This window comes from Cryptotermes secundus, unplaced genomic scaffold (assembly GCF_002891405.2).
Source record: "Cryptotermes secundus unplaced genomic scaffold, Csec_1.0 scaffold589, whole genome shotgun sequence".
NCBI lineage: Eukaryota > Metazoa > Arthropoda > Insecta > Blattodea > Kalotermitidae > Cryptotermes > Cryptotermes secundus.
The window spans coordinates 383,921-398,642 of NW_019718279.1; the positions used below are offsets into that span (position 1 = coordinate 383,921).

The 14,722-nt window shown below is 37.7% G+C and overlaps 2 protein-coding genes across 2 annotated transcripts in view; one reads left to right on the forward strand and one right to left on the reverse strand.

Moving 5' to 3' along the window:
- The first annotated feature begins 6,505 nt into the window (after positions 1-6,505).
- On the forward strand, positions 6,506-10,399 carry LOC111875436 (piggyBac transposable element-derived protein 3). Its single transcript, XM_023871684.2, has 2 exons — positions 6,506-7,422; positions 7,834-10,399. Exon 2 carries the CDS (start codon positions 8,482-8,484, stop codon positions 9,511-9,513), a length of 1,032 nt encoding a protein of 343 aa, XP_023727452.1. The 5' UTR covers positions 6,506-7,422; positions 7,834-8,481; the 3' UTR covers positions 9,514-10,399.
- Positions 10,400-10,498: 99 nt separating this feature from the next.
- LOC111875424 (protein amalgam) overlaps positions 10,499-14,722 on the reverse strand; it is a 44,814-nt gene continuing 40,590 nt past the window's right edge. Inside the window, exons 10-11 of the mRNA XM_023871672.2 lie at positions 12,241-12,303; positions 10,499-10,670 (exon numbers count right to left, since the gene is read on the reverse strand). Coding sequence (XP_023727440.1) covers positions 10,570-10,670; positions 12,241-12,303 — 164 coding nt within the window. The 3' untranslated portion in view covers positions 10,499-10,569. The remainder of the gene's footprint in view (positions 10,671-12,240; positions 12,304-14,722) is intronic.

The following is a 14,722-nucleotide window of genomic DNA, read 5'->3' on the forward strand; positions in this document are numbered from 1 at the left end:
CGGGTATGGTATTCATAATTAATTATGTAAGATACTTGTAATACTCGTAATTCCAAATTAGATATCAAACTTGGGGTAGGGAAGAGTAAATTAAAATCTCTACAGGCATGTATTTAATTCTGGAGGAACCCCAATGACAGTTTTTGCATTCAGTGAATATTTATTCTGCTTCCAGCTGTAACCCCATATAAACAATATTATGGCATATAAATCTATTTCTAAGCAATGCCCACAACACCCACACAGTCCAACGTGTAACAATAGAACAACAGGATTATGCAATCCATTTCTAGGCAACAGCTCGGTAAACACAATCTGCATATCAGACCATGCTATGCACCTCAGTGACATCAACAATACAAACTCTGTTTTCCGTGGGGTCTGTGTGGAGTGCTTATAAGAGAAGTCAATTCAGAAGCTAAGAGTTAAATTCCATACGTTTATGATTACATAACAAAATTATGCAGGCAACAAGCAGAAGTCATACAAAATCATGATAATGAGAATGTTCGCAACATCGGACAAGGCGAAGCCCGACACAGAAAGTATAAGAGGCTTAAACTTGGCGGCAGTCAGGCATACGACCGTTCAAGTGNTAAGAGTTAGTTCAGTGCAATGTGCAGTGCAGTAGGAGAATTAGACTGGAAAGTTGAAGTCAGCCACAGGAAGTCTGTAGTTGAAGAAGAATTAGAAGTCAGCCTGTGAAGACTATGATTTGAAGACTTTATGTGTGCTGTTGTACAGTGATATTGGGAGTGCATGATTGAGACTTTTATATTTCCTCTGTAAAATCCATTGACAGGAAATGGATAGTGAAAACATTATTTAAATTAGCAATGATTAGTGTAAGGAGTTATAGAAGAGTTTGTTTGTGTTTTATAATTACAGTAATTACAGTAATAATTGATTGTAGTTATGACTAATGAATATCCAATAAATTGACTCACTAATCCAAACCCCATATACTGGTCACTAATATACATGACAAATTATTGTAACGTGTTTGGAGTAGGTATTTGCATGGTAACGCAATAACAGTGAGCTGCTGCCTAAAGAATGCCAAAACAACGGACGCGTTTCCCTGGAGATGAACAACAGAAAGTTTGTTGCACAACAGCGGACTGTCGAAACAGCAGAAACGGAACCATGAGGAATGGTGTCTGGTATCCGGTCAGCATAACGCCTATGTAAGAGAGTTTGAAGCAGAGCTAGACACACATACGAACGAAACAGTCGAGATCCAGCCACGGCTGAGGCCAGGTGAGAGGTCGCAGCCACACTAAAAGCATTGGAGTAGAGGCAGTAGTTGTGATACTGCAAGCGATAGTAACTGTATTCCTGACACTAAGCAATTGTGGATGAAGAAGCCAATAAATAATCGTTGAATCCGAACGCTACGTGAATTTATTTGTCACGTGATATACCAAAAACATGACATTGTTATCCTATATTTAGTGAATTTAATTGAAATAACCCACATTTAATGTAAGAATCTTTTTTATCTGCCATGATTGTGCTTTGTTGTGGAGTGAAGGCCAACTCCCGGTAATATGTTAACAGAGTATTAACTTTTTGTATTTTAGGGAAAAATATTGGTTGGAATAGATTTAGTCTTGGGGAATACTTGTAAGATGTACGAAAGCGGATGTAAGAAGGTTAAACAACTTAAAGGAATTTCTGCGTATGGACTTAGACGGACATTGGCTTGCCACGCAGGAATGTCCAGTCAGCAGAATGACATTGAAGGTACCTCGAAATGCTAACTTTGCAGAAGCTACACTTGAGCAAGATGGGGGAACGTTGCAGGTAAAAGTGTTATCCAAAGGGCCTAGCAGTAGAAGGGGGTGTGTCCCCTTAGGATCCCCGCCAACGAGATCACCCACCTTGGGATGAGACGTCATTGGAGGAGGAACTGCACCCCCCGGGAAAATAATGAGTTAGCATAAATAAAGGTATATAACCCAGGGACCAAAGGAGTAAGGGGATTATTCTAACAGTAATTTTGGCCAATTGCAGCCGATGGCCATGTCAGAATGGGCACCGACTCGACACCCGGCAACGCCATCCGTCTGCAGATTCAACCCAAGTAAGTGGAACTACTCTTATCGCCATGCATAATAATTGTGATATTATTAAAGTGTAACTCCTCCAATGGGACTTGAGTTCGGAACATTAGAACAAGTGTACAGGGCGTAAGAGTGATCCAACTGAGTGATGCAGAGGTAGCCAAGTGTAATGTGTAACCCGACACCAGTCGGCTCTTTCATTGTGATAGTACCAAAATGTGTATAACTGTATATTGATTGTGTTTATACTAATATAGGGTAGCATAGGGTGAGGATGTGGGTTTCTGTTGTGATTTCCTCCCTTACCACATTTTGCAGCCAAGCCAGGTGAACAGTGAGCCCCTAGCCAATGAAACAATGATAGAGGAAGTAATTTAGTCGTTTCCTTAGCCCACCCCCTGTGATTGCAGTACAAAAGGTGACAGCGGGGATACCTCCACGCCCCCTGTCACCACGAAATAACTGGTGGCATAACATGCATGAAACAGCAATCAGTATTCATGTTTTCTTCTGCCATGAATCATTACTGCACTGACAGACATCACTTATTGAAACTGCACTAAAACTGTGCCGCTTATGGCCTCAGTTGCTTGTATTCTTTCAGTGTTTATTTCATGTCAGTAATTATTTTGTAAATTAATTTAATATTAATTACTATGAAATTGTGTCCATGTAGAAACAGTTTATGTAGTTTGGTTGGTTCTCCTGGGGCACTTTGCTGGGCTGCATGACATTGCATTCTGAGGTACCATTGTGTTGATTTTGCCCTTTTCATTTTAACTAATTTTTAGCTTGATATTTTATTAAACAGGTACAGATACCTTTAGAAACTGAGTGTCTCTCTCTCTCTCACACACACACACACACACACACCACACACCACAAATAATTTACTAGCTGGACCGCGGGGTACCTCAAAAGGAGAACACATGGAAATTTACTGACAAATTGTTTTGCTAAACCCTTTAAGATGGTGCAGGTACAAGGATATTCATGGTAGTGTGATGAAGATATTTAAAACTTCAATGTTCCTAGGTGGACAGATTGAATTAACCGGTATTTTGTTCCTGCACCTCCTTTGTTAAAATGGCATATTTTTTAATGGTTTAAGATACTGCACTGCAGCAAAAAGCATTCTGAAACATTCGCTATTTGTATCAGTTTACTATACATTTGTGTATTTTAATATTTTAAAGTTTAAAGGGAATTTTAGACTATGGAAATTACAAAAAGTGTAGCAAATGAATGAACTTATCTGTAAGACACATTCAGTCTCACCTCTTGCGGAGTCAACATTGGGAAGTTTCTTCCTGAATTAATGACAAAGTAAATGCACCTCTTTGTTCCTATGTCTGCTAGCATATTCATGTCCTGATTGGCCAGACACAACTGTAGTAAGCTATGTATAAACTATCAGTAGGGTCACACCTTTTTGTAGATAGAATAACAGTCTGAAAGACCACTGCAGGCCATATGTTCATCTTGCATTACTTTTTGGTGCAGACTGTAACATGAGAACTGAGATAAGTTGGTCAATATAATGACTAGGGTTGACAGCAGATGGTCAAGCGTAATTCCTGGGAGGGATGGAGATTATTCTCTTCTCCTTAGGGCTCAGATTTGTTGTGGGGCCTAGTGACATTCTGTATGCTGGGTACTGGATGTAAAGCAGCCGGGATGTGAAGTTTACCACTTCTATATAGTGCCAAGGTTAAAAGGAGTGAATCAGTACCTCTGCTCTCTTCATATGTCTTCATGACATGATGGCAATAGTTGGTTGAGGCACTATGCTACAAGCCAGAAGATCGCGGGTTCAATTCCCAGTGGGTTCATCAGATTTTTCAGTTGACCTATTCCTTCTAGCCGCATCATGGCCCTGGGGTCGGTTCAGCCTCTAACAGAAATGAGTACCAGGAATCTTCCTGGAGGTAAAGGGTGGCCAGCTGGCACATAAGGTTGACGACCTGACTGCCATCTGTGAGCTGATTGTCTAGAAAATATGGGAACCTCAGTGTCTCACAACCCTATGGGCCTCCACACCCTTTTACAGGGATAGCTTTACATTTACAGGGGTACATTACTCTTACTTTACAGGCTGGAACATGGACAAACACATAGCTCTCAAGCCTCACAAAATAAGGTTATGTTTTAGCATAAATAAGACATCCTACCAGTCCTTCTTGAAACTCTGTATCTCTGTGCTTGTATATCACAGTTACTTCATCCAAGGTTAAACATTCTGTTTGGTGGTATGCTCCTGCCTCATTCATGAGATCCCTGAGACCACCTATCCTGATTGGGGTCCTATGCTGTTCTCCTCAGCCCCTAAAAAAAATAGCTTAAAAGTGAATAGCTGCTTTTGTCCATGTTCATTCAAATTCACTATTCACTAACTATGCTATAATTCGGTGATATTTATTTTGATTACTTGAAAGAACAATTAAATAAATGAATTATTAAAACTAAATATGTTATTCCATTGTCTTGACCCCCTATTATTAACAAAGATATAAGAAAAATGTTTAAGGAAGCAGTCTTTGCCTATTTAAAAATGTTATTCCAGCATTTTCCTGCAGTGGCTATGAAAGAAAGATAAAAAACCTCTTTCAGGATAGGCTTTGGGCCAAGTTCTTGAACACTGATAATCCCAGTTGCAAAGCAGGAATGTTGAAAACTTGAACACTATTTCTGTGAAATAATGTATTATATGTAAACATCAGTCAAAGCAGTCAAACTATGGAACCTGCACTGATATGATGTGCAACAACATGACTCAGGCAGGGATTGGAAACTATGTGTGAAGTACATGAGCATTGTTTTCACTTCTTCAGTGGTGCCATGCTTGATTTCTTGAAACAATACTATCACCACCTTCTCGTAAGTTATGTGTAGCTTCAGTGTCAGAATCGTTTGAGATATGCTGTATTTCAGATTTATTACAAAACCATCTCTTTGATGTCATGTGTGCCAAAAACATGACCATTATGCCATGGTGCTAGCAACAAAAATACTGATTTTTGAGATGCATTGTACCCAAGTCCATAATAAACAAAACACCAATTTATGTCATTAATTCATAGCTGCAAGTCTGTCAAATAAACAATACATACCATAATTTCATTTAAGATTAAATTTTAATACTTGACCATTTCCAGAGAATGAGGATGTCCATTGAATTTTATAGGCATATAATATCAGGTGATTATGCAATACATCTTTGATGCTGCCACCTCCTCATACTGGTTCCTCACTCAGAGACTTTTCTACCCTGAAGATGGAGGCAATACATTCCTCAGAAACGTCGATTTACACTACATCTAGACCGCACCACATCCCAGAAGATGGCATTCTTCATAGTCACCACCGTGAAAACCACAAATATAAGACCTTTTATATTAATGATTGTTAAATTCATGTATGAGGCTGTTGGAACTTCTCCATAAGGAGAGGAATATTCAGAGAGAAAATACGTATTAAGCTTGTCCATAGCTTCCAGTTACTGACCTACTACTTTTATTTATAATATCTTCATGTCAAGAGTCAAATTGAGGTTGCTTCAAGAATGTTATGAACAGCATTTTAGTGTCCAATATGCCCACTTCACCTTCTGTCCTTACTGCGACAAAACTAACTGAATCAGTAATCTCAAATTTTACCATGTCTGTTTGTTGCCTTAATGCATATGATTGATGTGTTTCCCTGCATGAATCAGATTCCAATTTTAAGACATTCACATTGCACAACTACCACACTTTAATATTTAAGCAACTTTTGTGCAAAGACAAATGAAAATGTCAGGTGCCAATGATAGCCTCATGACCCACGCAATATAATGGGTAAGATCAGTACAGGCAGATTACCAATATATAGCATAAATCAAAAAACAAACAAAACAAACTCCACGATTTTAGTCTGCAGGTGAACTGTACTGACTGAGCTACCGCCGCTTATTGGTGAAGTTAGTGCCAACTTTAGCAGATAGAGGGTGTCGCATGGTCAGTGCAACAAATCCCCACAGTTTCGTTTTTCTAGACCGGAGCCACTATTTCCTTGAAATAGCTCCTCAGTTATTCTCACAAGGCTAAATGGACCCTGTTCCAGACCCAATATTTCTCAGATAATCAGGTAGCTCCGGGAATCGAACCGAGACCCCTGGTTCTGTAGGCAGAAACTCTGACCACTAGACGACAGAGGCGGCACAAATAAATAGTATAAAGAAGAAAAATAAATATTGACAAATTACTGGAATAAAAGACATGCAATATTACATATGAAGACCCTTCTTTATACTCCAATACATAAGAAGATGGTAAGAAAATTAAAGAATTGGTTAGATGATTGGCATAGACTTCAAAGAATCGTGATTTTATTATATTTTAATGTAGTTAAGACATGGAATATAAAACTTTAATACTTAAAGATAACTGTCAAATCTCACCCTTAAAATGCAGTTAAACACCCCTGAAGATGACAGAATTCCACAAAAATATGTAGAGTAAAAATTAACATTAAAATGTGAAGATAATGACAGTTGTATCATATGGTTTTTATTTAATTGACTTAATGGAAAAAATGGTAATAATAATAATGACGTCTTTAAAATAAGTATCTGGTTTACTTCAGAGAAATTACATGTGTGCATTACTTATAGTCTGTACTTTGAACTAGTGTTCACTGTTTCAATGTTGAAAGTGATGTCAGAGGAAAACAGCAGAATGAAGTGACAAAGTGCATTGCATCATAGTGTTAAGGAGGAAAGAACAATTTTGGAGCTGGATGGTCACACAATTTGGCAGACCAGTTGTTCAAATACAGTATCTGTATTGTTTTAATTGTTGTAAGTTCAACCATAAACCTGACTCAAATTCACTATTACAAGGCGTCCATCTCCGTACTTTCACCCTTAACTCAAACATGTATGCAAATTTGTATCTGAAAACTAGCCATAGATTTACAACCTGGTAGTCATATGTTTATATCAGAACTTAATGTATTGCTTTCGAAGGGAATAATTTTTGTGAGTGAGGGAACCAGCCAGTAAAGCATTGCATGCAGGAATAGAAATGCATTTGTAGGTAGAGGTGAGTAGTCAGAGTCAGACCTATTGTTTTCTAGCCCTTTCTGCCCGAGTGATTCCAATTGGAATCGCTATCTCTCTTGACTTTTGAAGCCCATATTACGCGGCGAATGATTCCAGTTGGTATCATACGTTATAGTTCCGTTCTTTGCCGACAGATCGGAGCAGTTGTTTGATCGGTCGCTATCGATTGTTCATTCACATGCTTCTGATGTTTGTTGACTTGCATATGGCGATGGAAGTTCCGACTGCACTTTATTCTGTATAAATTACTAACAGGTATGTATTATATATATACATTTTTGCAATTATCGGTTTCTATTGATTATAGAATTAGAGAATAATATGCACATATTGCATTTTTAGAATGTATTCCCAAAATTACAATATTTGCGTCCAAAATTTAGTGATTTCATTTGGAATCACTAGGTCTAGGCCATGTGCGTATTTTTACGTTTGATATTGCTATTCATTAGTAATTACACGGTTTATTTAGCAAGTTATTTAGTTTCTTCTATCGACATATATCACTTTTGGAGGTGTTAACAATAAAAAGTACAATATAAATTATATATAATCTTGAGTACATACTGTAATATATAGTTATTTAGGTTATTTTTCGTGATATCAGATTAGGATTTGTAGGTAATGAATCAAAATGTAATTATGAATTTTATATCTTTTTTATAGAATATGTTACGTCCTGCGGAAATTGTATGTAGACTGCTTCAATGTGCCTGTGGAAATTCACATGATGAATGACTATGAAGAAGAAGATTTAGATGACACACCCCTCATTGTGAGACTTGCAAGTCAAAATCAAAGCGAGGTACTTATACACGAAGTAAGAAATAAAAGTTGGCGACACAAAAGCATGGAACCAATAGATGTGACCTACAATTCCACATATTCTGAGCCTCCAAATGATGACATCAGCCCATTGAATTACTTCGAAAAATTTATTGATAACAGCATCATTCAAAACCTAGTAGATCAAACAAATTTGTATTCTACACAGAAAACAGGAAAGTCCATCAACACATCAATAATCGAAATGTCACAGTTTCTTGGAGTACACATTTTAGCTGGAGTTGTTCACGTGCCAAAATATAGGATGTACTGGGCTGATACTACCCGTTACGAGCCTATAGCAGGAACTATGCCACGTGATCGATTTTGTAAGTTGAGGAATTATTTGCATGCAAATAATAATGATAACATGGTTCCAAGAGAACATGAAGACTATGATAAATTATTCAAAATCAGACCTTTTGTGGATTCTCTGAGAAATAATTTTCTAAAAATCGAACCAGAAGAGTAGACAATTCAGTAGACGAGATGATGATTCCGCTCAAGTCTCACACATCTATGCTGCAATATATAAAGAGCAAGCCACACCGATGGGGAGTAAAAGTATTTGTACAGGCTGGTGTAAGTGGTATAGTTTATGATTTTGAAATCTATGTAGGGAAGGGGACAAGAGTGAAAGATGGTCCTTTAGGTATGAGTGGCAGTGTAGTCTTGAGGCTTGTAGATGATTTGCCAAAATATCAGAACCACAAATTATTTGTTGATAATTGGTTTGCTTCCTATGACCTGCCTGTGGAACTAAAGAAACTGGGAATATATATGGTGGCAACCCTGAGAAAGAACCGATTGGCGGGGTGCTCTTTGCAAACAGACGCTTCTTTGAAAAAAAGAGGTCGAGGTTCTTATGATTACAGAGTAGAGACGAATGAGAACATCATGTTACTAAAATGGTTTGACAATAAGGCAGTGCACCTTATCTCTTCTTATAAAAGTCAAGAGCCCATTGAAAATGTAAGACGATGGTCAGTTTCTTCTAAGCAATATGTGAATGTCCCTCGGCCTGCAATAGTGAATGAATACAACACTTTTATGGGGGGCGTTGATCTGCACGATATGCTTCTTCAACTCTACCGAACAAACATCAAGGGACGTCGGTTCTACCTCAGAATTATATTTCATCTAATCAACATGGCATGCGTCAATGCATGGCTGTTGTATAGAAGACATTGCAGCCAGAAAAATGAGAAATACCGACCATTGCTTGATTTTGTTTGTGATATTGCAGCAGGTCTTTTGAAGAGGGGTACAACAGAACCAAGAAAGAGAGGGTGTCCAACTGATTCACCAAAGCCAGGACCATCGAAGAAGAGGAGAATGGAAAAATCAACCCGTCCTGTCGCGGATGTATGCTATGATAGTGTAGGCCACTGGCCTCAACACGAACCTGCCAAGTCAAGATGCACATTGTGTATCAAAAGTTACTCTAGGATCAAGTGTGTGAAATGTAATGTTTCACTCTGCCTCAACAAAGAAAAAACTGTTTCAAAGATTTCCACATAACATGACTTGAATGCTATCATGTATCAAAACCAGCAAAGGTTTTCAAATGTTTTGTAATATTTAGATACACATGGTTAGAGTAAAAGGTGAATTAAAGAAAAGTAAAATGAGAATTACAGAAAAGTAAAATGTTTATTTTTTTGCCTTCTCTAGCTGCACCACAATGTCCCAATGATACCATTTGGAACCGTTTCAGAATTTGTAACCCAAATTTTATTTTTATAAATATGTCTGAAATTTTTGTTTAATTGGACCTAAAGACAAAATAACTTGAAAGAAAAAATTATTTCATTTGTAAAAAAAATTCAGGTCAGAAAGGGCTAGGGAAAGAACTGTGGATTGCTGGAGCCTGGATAGGAGGCTGAGAGATACCCAGAATTGGTCTAGACATGTGACAAATGGGGAAATTCCCACTACTGGCTGGGAATTAAACCCTAGCACCCAATTGAACAGGAAGTGGCACAAACTTGGAGTGCAATGACCTCATAGCAGAGTGTGCAACTAGCAAATTGAGGGAAGTGAAAACTTGTGTAGGCTGCATTATCATGGTGGGTACATATTATTTTCCTTTACAGTATATTAATATAATAGTGATTTCAGTATTTTGTAACTGCATAAAAATAAACCTTGTCATCATAAGCATACAGCTGGCTACCAGGGAAATTAAACCTGTACACTATCATTGAAATCCTTTGTTTTTCACCCATATAAAATGTTACTTTATTTTCCTCTGGCCTGCATTCCCCTAGGAGTAGCCTTGGTGATTACAAAACACTAGTACTTGGACATACAAACATCTATGTCAGAATTAAGGGACAAAGCAAACCTTATTCTCATGCTGTGGCCATCTGTTACATAACATTGCAGGCCAACATTTACTCTTCTGGGCTCACTTCTGATATTTCTGGATCTCAGTGCAAGATTGGTACAGATCTGCCAAGATTAACAAATTATAGTTTCTGAGGCATGGGAAAAAATTATGAAATAACGTTAAAAAAATGTTTAATGTGCTCTTAAGATGTGATGAATTGTCATGAATACAATAATATACAATCTTCATACCCACAGTCGAAAAATCAAGAATAGCATTGTGAAAATGAATGATGCCTGTGAAGATGTTCCCAAGTTGGTTTGTCTCAGGATGGCAGCCAACTCAGCTGAAAAAGAAAATTTGTCTTGTGTTCAACTGGCCAAGGTCTAGCATGTGACACAGTTAAATCAGTTATGTACGAGTAATAAGCAAGACTCAACAAATCCCAGGCACAAGGATTCCATGACACCAAAATTCTCTCTTTGACACATTGTATGTCACAGAGTAACATAATTTCTTTCTTGATTCATATAATATATGAACAGTTTTGCAATTCATATTTTATATTTTTAATCCCATTTTCACAGCTGCTGCAATGGGAAGCCTTTGTGTTCAAATTCTCATATTTGTCTGCAGAAGACTATGTAACACTTTGTAAGATTTGAGGCTTTCATGGCGGTGACTATGAAGAAAGCAGTCTTCTGGGATTTGGCACCGTGTATATGTGGTGTTAACCGACGTTTTGGAGGAACGTATCGCCTCCATCTTCAGGGTAGAAGAAAAAATATATAAGAAATCTGCAAGCAAAGAGACCGTGAGAACCGGTCAGTCTGCTTTTACCGGTTCTCACGGTCTCTTTGCTTGCAGATTTCTTATATATTTGTTCTTCTACCCTGAAGATGGAGGCGATACGTTCCTCCGATACGTCGGTTAACACCACATATACACGGTGCCAAATCCCAGAAGACTGCTTTCTTTATGTAACACTTTGCTTGGTATAGCTAATAATTACAGTTTGTTACAGCCATTATGCACATGCATAAACAGGCTTTCTTCAAGACTGATTATTGTAAATTTGTCCAAATACATGCTGAACAATGCCTCTAACATTTGCCTAACAAATTAACATTTGGTTTCCTGCCTATCAGCATTGGAGTTTTTCTTACTTCATTTCCAAGATTCTGAATAGAGTTTCTATGGGAAATTCAAGCACAAGGAAACATTCTTATGAATTTCTTGAGACTGTTCCTAATGGAGTTACATTTTACATAAGATTCCTATAAGACCACCCGATACTCTAATGTAAACTTATCCGTGTCCTATACGCGTGAAAATTAACATGAATCATGGATGAAGACCATAAGAGAATATTAACTTCATCTTACCACCTTTTATATGAGGCAAAGCAACAAACAATGATGGGATTAATGGGAAAGTTGCGCTTTGGCTCAAACAGCAAATAGCAGCATTGTATTAGCAATGTTACAATAAATATTTATAATTGTATTTGGACATACTTTCATATCGTTCTACAAAATTGAAATTTGGTAATTCAGTATGGTAATTGAGTTCAGTCTATTTCTTTATGATTTTTTTAACAATGCTGTCAATAGATAAACCATACAGCATCCAATGGTGGGATGATAGGAAATAATAAATTGGAAAGAATGCAGAATGAAGTGGTTATGGCACAGTTTGAAGTACTAGCCCAGCTTTTGTTTGGAGAAACTGAAGAAAACCACAGAAGGCTTCAGTCAGGATAGCCAGTCTCTGAGCTGAGTGACATGTGAAGAATAAGGCTTTCATCCATGGGAATCCATCCATTTGAACAGAAAATTTCACTATTTTGATAATGCTTAATTCAGTGATAAAATATAGAAACTACACAAAGACTTCAAATATTCATTCCAGCTTACCTCTGATAATGTTATCTTCGGACTTTGTTTCTGTTGGAAGCACATGTTCGTCATATCCAAAGTCTGTAACAGATAAGAATCACTTTCAGGCTCAGACACTGTGTTGGATAATAATCACTTTCATAATACCATACTTGTAATTCATTCATTCATTCATTTATTTGCATTCTGTTAATCCATACAAGGTCAAACCAACCTATGGGATATAGAACCTGTCAAGATACAAATATAATATAAACATAAAATAATGATATATACATACATTCATAAAGAGCACAATAAGGACATAAAGTAAAACACAGTATTGCATAAGAGCAGTGTCACAACACATTTTGATCAAAGACACAAAGCAAAACACAGTATTGCACAACAGTGTCACAAAACACAGTTTGAACAAATACACAATATAATAGTGAAGACAATGAAACATGAATGAATTGAACTTACAGTGGGAAGACCTCCCACAACTAATCAAAATGTACAAAGGGCAAGAAATATAAAAAGAACCATATTCATTAGGAAGTTAATTGGTAATATTCATCAATACTATAGAATGCATGTTCTGTAAGGTAGGTTTTTAATGAAGATTTGAAATGCTTAATATCTTTAGATAGCATTTTAATATTTAATGGTAAGTGGTTATAAATCTTACTTCCAGAAAAGATACTCCTTTTTGTACAGATGATAGATTTGTAGAAGGCAAGTGTAAATTGTGGTTGTAACAAGTATTAATATCATGAATATCAGAATTAGATATAAAGCAAGTGGGAAAGAAGTAAAAGAAGGGAATAGTGGTTTGACAAAATTAAGAAATGGTGGTCAGTGCTATGCAGACTATCAGATATTAATACTGGACACAGGACATGACTTACAGTGATCCCCCATTATGTTAAGCAATGTGGTTGAATTGCATTGTGCTGTTCATGTCTTGATTTTCAAAGTCTGATGGAAATTCTGACATTGAGTAATTTAAGCAACTTCTGTTAGCTAATATGAGTAAGGTGTTACAGCCATAGTCACATGATAGAGTGTGACTATAAATGGGGTTTAGACTGCTTATCGGATTTATTGAAGTCTTATACAATGCAACTACAAATAACTACGACAGTTTCAGTGAGTTACACAATCCAAAGATCACTGTAACCGAAGCGCACATTAAGTCTTCGCAATCTTCCCTAGCTGTTGTTCGATAGTGGCTTTCAACAGCGGACATTCCCCTTCCGCTGGGTTCCCAAACTGCACCCCGCCTCAGTTCCCAGCTTCTAACACAACAGCTCACAACAACTGAACCCCAGCAGTTATCTGACTGACTCGCTTACCAACCAAATTGCTCCACTCTACACGTTGTTCCTCCGTAGTATTGACGTCTGTTGGGTTGCCCACATGATAGCTACTCAGCCATTACCTAGCAACGCCCATTGTTTACAGAGTCATTACTTAGCAACAGCTGTTGTATAGTTTCTTATATTGCAGTCGTTGCCTAGCAACAGGTCTACATGCCACTATATATACATACATACACAGTGTGTCCATGTTCTGTTAGGACTGTGTTCAATGTGAATTATTTTCAAAATTTCACTCTTTTTATTCAAAACAGTCTCCTGAATCAATACATAACTGGATTAGATTGAAAAGTTTTTGAAAACAGTCAGTATACTCCTTTTGTGGAATCGCATTTAAAACTGCTGTACATTCCCTTTGGATGTCCTGGATGGTGTCGTGATGGTCTCCTTTCATAGCCAACTTAACTTCTGGGAATAACCAGAAATCTACTGGAGCCAAATCTGGAGAATATGGAGGATGATGAAGGACTGTGATCCCATTTCTGGCCAAAAAATCGCGCACGATCTTCGATTTGTGGGGTGGGGCATTGTTGTGGAGGAGCGACCAGAAGCCTTGCTCTTGATATTCAGGTCGAATTCGAAGAATTCTCGCCCACAAACGGCTGAGGACTCTGAGATAATAATCAGAATTCACTGTTCGACTTTCTGGCAGAAATTCCTTGTGAATGATTCCTTTGGAATCGAAGAAAATGGTTAGCAGTGTTTTGCATGCGCACTTTCTTTGGTTTCGGCTTCTTTGGGCTCAACCACGCTTCACTCTGCCTCTTTATGAGTGGCTCATATTGAAAACACCATGTCTCATCGCCAGTAACAATCGATTTTGTAAATTTTGTATCACTTTGGGCCGACCGTAACATGTCTTTGCAGTGTTCCATCTGGCATGTTTTTCGTCGCCTGACAGTGCGTGCGGTACAAACTGCACACAGACCTTCCGTTTGCCCAAATCCTCGGTCAGAATTTGATGCACAGTACTTTTTGGTATTCCCAAAAGCTCCTCGATGAGTCTTGCAGAAACACATCTGTCTGATGCAAGGATTTCTGTCACTTTTTTCACATTTTCTTCACTGCGACTTGTTCTCGGCTTTGATGCATGTATAGTACCTTCAATGTCCTCCCTGTCGTCACGAAATACAGGATAC

Coding starts and splice junctions, on each gene's coding strand:
- LOC111875436 (XM_023871684.2), top strand. CDS start 8,482: ATGATGATTCCGCTCAAGTCTCACACATCTATGCTGCAATATATAAAG.